Source organism: Kogia breviceps, chromosome 8 (genome assembly GCF_026419965.1).
Source record: "Kogia breviceps isolate mKogBre1 chromosome 8, mKogBre1 haplotype 1, whole genome shotgun sequence".
NCBI classification, from domain to species: domain Eukaryota; kingdom Metazoa; phylum Chordata; class Mammalia; order Artiodactyla; family Physeteridae; genus Kogia; species Kogia breviceps.
In genome coordinates this window covers 105,502,040-105,510,661 of record NC_081317.1, presented here as the reverse complement: position 1 = coordinate 105,510,661, position 8,622 = coordinate 105,502,040, and the positions used below count along the sequence as shown (strand labels likewise).

The following is an 8,622-nucleotide window of genomic DNA, read 5'->3' as shown; positions in this document are numbered from 1 at the left end:
CGGTTTGGGATCTAAACACCTGGAGGTTGATGACTTCCATCCCCCCACAATGTCACCTTTTTAGCAGATGCTTTTATTTTTATTTCAAAAATATAATTTAAAAATTTGGGGATGAAGGTTGGGCTAAGTAAAGATTTTGACACTTGATAACGTGTTTGTCAATTATGTTTTCCCAGTAACCACCGCTCTCAGGGAAATAGTGATAAGAAATGTAAGTTGCTTATAATCCCCCAAATAATCTGCTCTGGGGAAAGAAAGGGTCAAGTGCTGGAGAATTCACTTTGAAATGACATGACACCAAGCAACTGACTATGTTTCCAATATGACCTTTATTGAGCAACTACTGCTGCGACGCTTAACATCAATCTATGAAGAGTTGCAAACTGCATGTCAACGAGGTTCTCCCATGAACAAAAGTCCTTTTTAAATGCACCAGTGAGGTAAACATAATTATTCATATATAGCTTTCTTAAGGCTAAGAGAGTTCTGTGTTTCATCTATTATTTTTGGCTCAGTTGGTTCTTTGCATAATATACCTCAAGACATCCCCCCCAAGCACCCCCCTTCCAACAGCTTAGGAAACTGGCCACTTCCCCAGGTACATACAGTATCATGCATTCGAATCGCCCAAACACTGGGGAGGGAGCACCTTCAGCTTGCATGCAGGCCCCTCATATTGCACAAAGTAAAATACAATGTCTGCAGCCCCCATGGGAGAACCCGTTCTGTTTTGAAGCTGTCAATCACATGCATTTTGAAATTGTCATATGGCTTAACCTTTTGCGATGGACTCGTCTATTAGTCACTCTGGGTGACTTCCTTTACTACGGCGTGTGAAGTGACCTTCTCTACCTTTTTAGTAGACACTAATTTCTCCTCAAAGGTCTCTTCATGCTCTTCGACCTTTTGAGTGACGGTTACAGATTTGGTGATATACTTGGTAGCACCATCTCCCCCCTCACTGGTGGTTTTTTCTACCGTTTTGGTCACCACCACTTTCTCCTCACCTCTATCACCAACCTTCTTTTCGTCTGCTGGGCTCAAGTCTAGCCCATTGGTGACAACCCCTTTCTTCTCTTCTCCCCCACTGCCCTTCTCCTTAGCTTCCTGCTCTTCCTCCTCTTTTCCACCCACCTCCCCATTGATGGCTATGTCTTCCTTCCTGGAATCCTTCAAACCTCCCTCCTCCTTCTTCCCCACCTCTTCCGCTTTCTCTTTCTCCTTCTCCTGCTGCTGTGGCTTTTCCTCCTCTTTGGCATCCTTCTCCAAGCTCACCTTTACTGATTTGGCGACCACCTCCTCCATGATTTCCTCCTTCACTGGGGATTCGACCTTCTTCTTCTCTGGCACGTCCTTTGGCTTCTCCTCTTTTTTCTCTCCCTTCTCTTCCTTGGGAGCTTCCTTTCCTTCTTCCTTCTTTCCTTCCTCCACTTTCCCTTCCTCCTCTTTCTCTTCTCCTTTCTCGGCTCCAACTTCTGCTTTGGGTTTCACCCCTTCCACTGGTGACTTTGGCACCGGGGACTTGGCTTGCTCTGGCTTCTCCACCTTGGCTTCTGCCACCGGCTTCTCCACCTTGGCTTCTGCCACCGGCTTCTCCACCTTGGCTTCTGCCACCAGCTCCTCCTTGGGAGCCACTTCTTCACCCTTTTCCTCCATTTTCTTTTCCTCCTTAGCTTCGACGGCTTCCTCTCCTTCACCTTCAGCCTCTGTTTCTCCTTCCTCTTCCTCCTCACCTTCCTCTTTTTCACTAGAAACTTCCTTCTCAGATCCTCCTTCCTCAGCTTGGTCTGATTTAGCGCCCTCCTCTTCTTCCTCTTCCTCTTTGCCCTCTTCCTCCTCTTCTTTAAGTTCAGGTGCAGTAGCTTTCACTGGAGACTTTTTGGCAGCTACAACTTCTTCTTCGGCTTCTTTTTTCTCTTTCTTTTCTTCAGCCTCTTCTTCCTTGCCCTCTTCTTTCATGGAAACTGTCAATTCCTCTGCAATGGCCGTCAGGGCTTCTTCCATTTCTGATTTCTCATCTTCCACCTTGGTTTCCTCTATGATCTCCTCGACAAATTTGTGTTGGACCTTTAGCTTGGGAGCCTCTACCTTGGTTTTCTGAATCTTACTGGATATTGTGATGGAGGGCTGGCGGTGTGTATACAGCGGCCCAGTGATGCTTCCTGCAAATGTGCTAAATCTGGTCTCTTCACCCTCCAGGAGTTTCCTAAGGGGAGAATCAAAGAAGGCAAGACGTAATTAAAATCTCATTGGGCCTTCTGAACTTCATTACAGTATGTGAAACGTGGTAGATACCTTTGAATAAATAGAATCACTTGAAGTAACACTTGCTATCGTTTCACTAGTATATTGTGTCATATTCAATGACAGAAACAGATTCTCAGGGTCAATCAGCCAGTCACCAATGCAGTAACTAACCACGCCCAATAGTCCACTCGCTACACCCAGCTACCAAATCTCGGCTCTGCTGCAATCCATTTGGTGCAACATGAATAGGCTGAAAAGCTCCCTAGAGGCCAAAAAGGCCTTAAGTGACGTTCTTGAGCATTTGGGCTTTCAGGATGTATACTAAATGTCTTTTAGCAAACATTCAAAAATTTTACAAAACTACTTAGAATATATTAGAATTCTAGTTCTATATATCATGGCTAGGTGCTAATATGTGCGTATCAAGTTATAAACTGGTCTGTGATTTTAATCATAAAGTGTCTATTTAAATAACGATTCAGCTTTCCGGAAAAGACTATGAGCTGAGTGCAATTTATTCTTGTAATATGAATGATCTTACTGGTAAAAAAACAAAAAGAAACCCCCCCCCCAAAAAAAAAAAAAACCTATTTAGTCAAGGATTTTCACCTATGAACTTAGTCAACAGCAAGGTGACATCAGTGAATATATTTATAATCTCTTCTCTTTCTCTGGATGTATATCTAGATCTATAAACATAAATCTACATGAAAAAAATCTATATTCTATCAATCATATTTATTCTCAGCCAGATGATGGCAATAGTAAGCTGTAACTGAGCGAGAAATGGAACGTCCTGGTGTTTGTCCTTGACATTACACAGTTGAAAAGCTGAAAGCACTAGATTAAATATTAAAAACTAAAATTCTGTTTTGTTTCAAATATTTGAAAACAATCGTTCCACTAAAATAAAAAAGTTTAAGCCTAAGCACTGACATTAATCGGCGCTCTTCCTCGAAACACTTTATTCAAACATTTTCACTGCTGTTGACTCTTTTAAAGCTGCGTAAAAAGTTGCAATTCTTTAATTGCTTTTTAATTAAGAAGAAAACCAGGCACTGATTTAAGACTCCTGCCACCTGCTTGCTTTAACTTAAGTGGTGAAGGCTCCTGCCTAAACGGCCTCTACAGTGCGGCTACTATTTCGGCCACGTCCGCCGCGAGCACGGTACCTGTATGCAGCGATCTCGATATCTAGAGCCATCTTGACGTTGAGGAGATCCTGGTATTCTCTCAAATGACGAGCCATTTCCCACTTGGTGCCCCGAAGCTCATTTTCCAACTGCTGGATTGTGTCCTGAAAGAGACACAGCCACAGACTTAGTCTTCCAAACAGCCACTTCTTTCGCGAACCACTTGCTACCTCCTCCTTCTTCCTCCCCTCCCTCGACTCCCTCCGGCTTTGAAAACCTCGGGTACCGCTTCCAGACCCCCTCCCCCCTTAAAATAAAAATCTAAGGAATTCACAAACAAACGAACAAACAGAATCAATAAGACAAGTAGACCTTTCCTGGGCGCACCACGCACTGGGACCAGCGGATCTAGAACAGGTCTCAGCAGGAAACACACATGCATGGGGAAACCCCACGGCTGGCCTGGCCCTTACCATCTGAGCCCTTTGGGCTGAAGCCAGTTTGGGGAGTTCCTCCGATCACGGCTGGAAAAGCTGAGAATACATGAGTTTCTGTACAGCTATCCTAAAGTTGCTGCTTTACCAACTACCCGAATGTATACCTCCTACTTTAAACGCGCAAGCGTGCAAAAGTAGAACTCCGAAGGAAAAGAAGCACGTTTTGAGAACGGTCAGGGGTCTTCGAGCGGGGGATGGTGCGTGGGGGAGGCGTGTGGAGGGGATGCGGAGGGACGAGGACGCTTGGAGCCTCCAACTTGGGTCTGCGTCGCGCGCGCGCGCGCGCGCTGGCCCGCGGCCGCTAGGGAGCGCGGCTGAGAGCGCGGCGGGGCGCGGGCCTGAGTGTCGGGGGCGCGCGGCACTGGCGCGGGCGCAGGCTGGCCGCGCAGCCGCTGTTCCTACCTGGTAGCTGCTAAGGTCGTGGCTGTGCCGCTCCTCGATGTCGCTGAGCTGCCGCTCCAGGGATTCCTTGGTGCCGCGCACCGACTCGAGCTCGATGCTCTTGGACTGCAGTTGGCGCCGGTACTCGGCGATCTCTTCCTTGGCGGAACGGATGGCCTCCTTGTTCTGCTCGGCTGCCTCGGTGAGCTTGGCGTAGCGGCACTTAAACCATTCTTCGGCCTGGTGCATGTTCTGGTCCGAGTGGCATTCGAGCTGGGAGCGGATCTCCTTCAGCGCCGACGAGATGTCTGTCTTCAGGTAGTCTTTGCGCTCCACGGTGATGTGTGACGCCTGGATCTGGGCCAGCAGGTCGGCCACCTCCTCCTCGTGATTGCTCCGCAGGAAGGCCACCTCATCCTGCAGCGACTGCACCTTCTTGTCCAGCTCCACCTTGACCAACGACGACTCTTCGATGTCTTTGCGCAGCGCGCGGATGGCCGCCTCGGTGTCGTCGCGCAGCCGCGCCTCCTCCTCGAAGCGCTCCTTGAGCCTGTGGATGTCCTCGTCCAGGTGGTCCGAGTCCAGCTGAACCTGAGCCTTCTCGTGGTTCACCAGCTCCAGGGTGGCGCGCAGCTCGCGGATCTCCTGGTCGTACGCGTCGCCCAGCTGCGCGTGCGAGGCCCGCTTCTGCCGTAGCGCCTGGATCTCCGCCTCGATCTCCTTGTTCTGCTGCTCCAGGTAGTGCACTTTCTCGATGTAGCCCGCGAAGCGGTCGTTCAGCCCCTGCAGCTGCTCCTTCTCATTGGAGCGGGACGGCTTGTAGTCGCCGCCCGGCCCAGAGCCGCCATTAAGCAGGGACGAGGACTGGCTGAAGTCGAGGCTGCTCTCGGCGGAGCTGAGCATGGCCGAGCTGTAGGTGAGGCGCGGGGCAAGCGTGCTGCGCTTGTAGGAGGAGGACACGGTGCTGGGCGAGCCGCGGGACCATGACTGCGAACGGAAGCCGCTGGACGCGGAGCCGCTGACGCGGCTGAAGCTCGAGCGGGTGTCGGTTACCCGCCGGTAGGCGGACGGGTTGCCCAGCGAGTCCAGCGTGTAGCTCATCGCGGAGGCTTCGGGGCGTGTGGCTGGCACAGCGTTCTGCTGCCCTCGCCGCAGCCCCTTTATAGCCGCGGCGGCTGGTCCTGGGCCAGGGCCCCGCCCAGTGGAGGCGGCGGCCGAGGAGGCGGGGACTGCGGGTACCGGGCCGTGGGGATGGGGGTGGGGTGGGGTGAAGACAGCCCGGCAGTGATTCAGCGCCCGCTCCACGTGGGCCCGCGTCGCATCGGACCCCGGACTTTGCTACCTTGGCCCCGACCCCTCCTCGCAGCTCTTCTTTCGGTGCCAGACCAACTGTCCCCTCCCAAGCCCCCTCTCTCCGTTTCTCTTCACCTTCGGATTGCATTTTACACTCCCAGTGGGAGTATTCACCCAACGCCCTTTCTTTGTTCAGTCACTCTCCCACCACCGTTCGGGCCGCTTTTCTAGCGATCCCCTAGCCACTTTGTTCCTGTTCTTTTGTGTGTGTGTGTGTGTGTGTGTGTGTGTTTAAGCCCTCTGCACTCTTATCTTCACGTTTTTCTCTTCTTTTGCCCTTTCTCCATTACTTTTTTCTTTACCCATCTTCTGTGCTTAATCACTTCCCCCTCTGTTTGGCATCTCTTCGCCTTCCCACTTTAAAACTTCGTTACTCCCACTTACTCCTCCCTTCTCTCTGAACCCTTTCCTCCTGGACCTTTTTCTTCCCAGTCTTGTCTTTTCTCTTTCTCCTTCCTCCCCTCCCCCTTCCTCCCGCCCCTCCCCCACCCTCATCTCCCCTTGCCTTCCTCCCCTCCCCCCACTCCCGCTCTTAAAGCAGCCCGAGATGAGCGCAGGCCCCGAGTTGGGCCTAGAAGAAAAAAACAAAAAGACTTTGAAGAACGGTCAGCCTGAAGTCTGCGAGAGGGGACAGAGAGGCTGGGCCGGGGTGTTTACTTGTATTAAAAGTGGGATATGTCGCTGCTTTCTGCTTAACGTTTGGGGGACGTCCGCAGTTTCCGCAGGGGCAGAAGGTAAGGCGCTTGTGCTCGCTATGGCGCCCGCAGCACCAAGGACAGCGCCCAGGCTGGTTTGCTGGAAGATTCAGCCGCCCTGGGGGCTTGTCGCCCAGCATTGCTTGTCTGGTTAGGTTGGCGGGGGTTTCCTTCCCCCCTTCTACCCGAGTAAATACAATTAAAGCCAGTTTGCAGTGACTCTGAAGGAGCCAAGCTGGGATCTCATGCTAAGATTCCTCTGCAATGCAGGGTTGGCACAGTGCAGATTTTGAAAACAAATAAAATTAATTAAAGTCAGGTAACAGAGATAATATACTTGTAGCCCAGTTTCAGTTTTCTAACCTATGATGGATGCAGGAAATCAAGAGATACAGGGACTGAAATCTGAAGGTCAAATATTCCTTGGAAAGAGGAATTCGAAATCTGCAGAGATGAAAAGTCCAGGGAAATATAGTTTATGATAAGTCTGAACAAAAACAATTGCCTTGTCATCTTTCTGTTCAGTACTCCCTGTTTGTGACTGCGATGACTGAAAAGCACCTGAATTAATTTCAAATTAATTCAAAAGTTGCCGAGTTATTCACCATAACTTTGAATAAAACCAGATATTTTTTTTCTGCCACTTAGGTTTTAATGACTGATTTAGAATAGATTTTCTATATCTTTAAACTTGTTTATTTAAATAAGGAACCTACACAGACTTTCTGCTGTCTGGTGCACTGCTGACTGTTAAAATGTCCCTTTATTTTGCATTGTGCTTTGGGGGCAATTCAGGGTAAAAAAGTTCAGAATACTGCAAGACAAAGTGAAGAGTAGAATGCCTAACTAATGACCACGTTTGCTAGGACCACAGGCACAAGTGATTGCATGCAAAATGCTTGTTATGGCTGAGAACAAACGATTGCTTGTGAAAAGTAGAGACCCCAGACTTTTTTTCTTCACAGCTTTCTCCTTGTTTTATGAAATGATGAGGTCCTATCAACCAGTAAGTAATCAGAAAAGACTTGGTTTCTAGAGATATTTATTTTTATAAAATCTCTTGGCCCTTTTGTATTTTAAAACAAAACAGGTTGATTTAGGGAGTTCCTTTTGGCTTATTAATGTGAAACTGCAGCATTGCAGGCTCTGTGGGGAAAGGAAGTTCTAGTTTGCTAAGAGACAGGTTATCTTTCAGGCAAGGAGGGTCCGTGTCTCAAGCTGTTGGGAGAGACAGGTGACAGACAGAGTGAGGGGATTAATTTGTGAATATTGCAAAAACAGGATTTTCTGGTTTCAGAGGGATAAATTTTAAAAAAAGAAAAAAAGAAAATCCCCTGTTCTTCTGTTAAGTACTGCCAGTCTCCAGGTTGGACTGTGAAAGATACCATCAGATAAGGCCAAGTGCTAATTATGCAGTAATTATGCCTTAGTTACTTAGTACTTTCTGCTGTTATTAAAAAATATACAAACCCTCGTCAGTTTCCTGTTGCACATGCACTGAAAGCACTTTCTGCCGGTGTGAGCAAAACGGTTAAGGAGCAGGCTGCTGCTGTTAGTTTTTTTCAGGGCTTTGAAAATGAGATGACTCTGCAGAGAGACCTTTACAAGGAATCACATGTCCAACTTCACAATTCGTTTTGCCTTGTATCTAAACTGGTTTAGAAATTGTTCAGCTTTTAACTGGTTACAGAAGGAAGAAAGCATTGCGGACAAGTGAAATAATGGCTAACTACTCAGGCTAAATCCATTTAGTGCCTACAGCTTAAAATTATAACTTTAATGTCGCATGAAGTATTGTTCATTCTGGCCACAACAAGATAATGCAGAGGATTATAACTGTCACCTTATCAAGGAAAAAAGTTCTCATGGCTTAAAAAATGATTGCTCCAAGGACCTACTGTGTAGCACAGGAAACTATACTCAATATTTTGTAATAACCTGTAAAGGAAAAGAATCTGAAAAAAAAATAGATGTATATGTATGTATAACTGAATCACTTTGCTGTACACCTGAAACTAACACAACATTGTAAATCAACCATACTTCAATAAAAAATAAATTAATTAAAAATAAAAAAAGACTGATCCAGTTCCACATTTAGTAAAATATTTTATTTTACATTAGACTTTTCACTTTAATTACTCTTTCTGAAGGTGACTTGAAGGTTATGCTGGTCAGTGAATTTAGTATACAAACTTTAAAAAAAAGTTATAACACTCTGTTTTCCCTCTTTGTCTCATGTTTTTGAAGAACATTTACTACCCTAATATTTTACATAGAAAGAAATGTAAGCTTTTGCATTTTTTACCTTAATGA

At 47.3% G+C, this 8,622-nt stretch overlaps 1 protein-coding gene across 1 annotated transcript; it reads right to left on the bottom strand.

Moving 5' to 3' along the window:
• Window positions 1–310: 310 nt before the first annotated feature.
• On the bottom strand, window positions 311–8,346 carry NEFM (neurofilament medium chain). The gene is made up of 3 exons (XM_059071721.2): window positions 4,280–8,346; window positions 3,420–3,544; window positions 311–2,206 (listed from the first exon to the last, which is right to left on the bottom strand). Exons 1-3 carry the CDS (start codon window positions 5,357–5,359, stop codon window positions 799–801), a joined length of 2,613 nt encoding a protein of 870 aa, XP_058927704.1. The 5' UTR covers window positions 5,360–8,346; the 3' UTR covers window positions 311–798.
• Window positions 8,347–8,622: the final 276 nt, after the last annotated feature.

What these genes read in the sequence shown, in the direction of transcription:
- NEFM (XM_059071721.2), bottom strand. Translation starts at nt 5,359, where the DNA reads ATGAGCTACACGCTGGACTCGCTGGGCAACCCGTCCGCCTACCGGCGG. An exon ending in ACGACCTTAGCAGCTACCAG is followed by an intron (nt 3,545 to 4,279) that starts GTAGGAACAGCG and finishes TGTCTCTTTCAG; the next exon opens with GACACAATCCAGCAGTTGGA. An exon ending in ATCGAGATCGCTGCATACAG is followed by an intron (nt 2,207 to 3,419) that starts GTACCGTGCTCG and finishes TTCTCCCCTTAG; the next exon opens with GAAACTCCTGGAGGGTGAAG.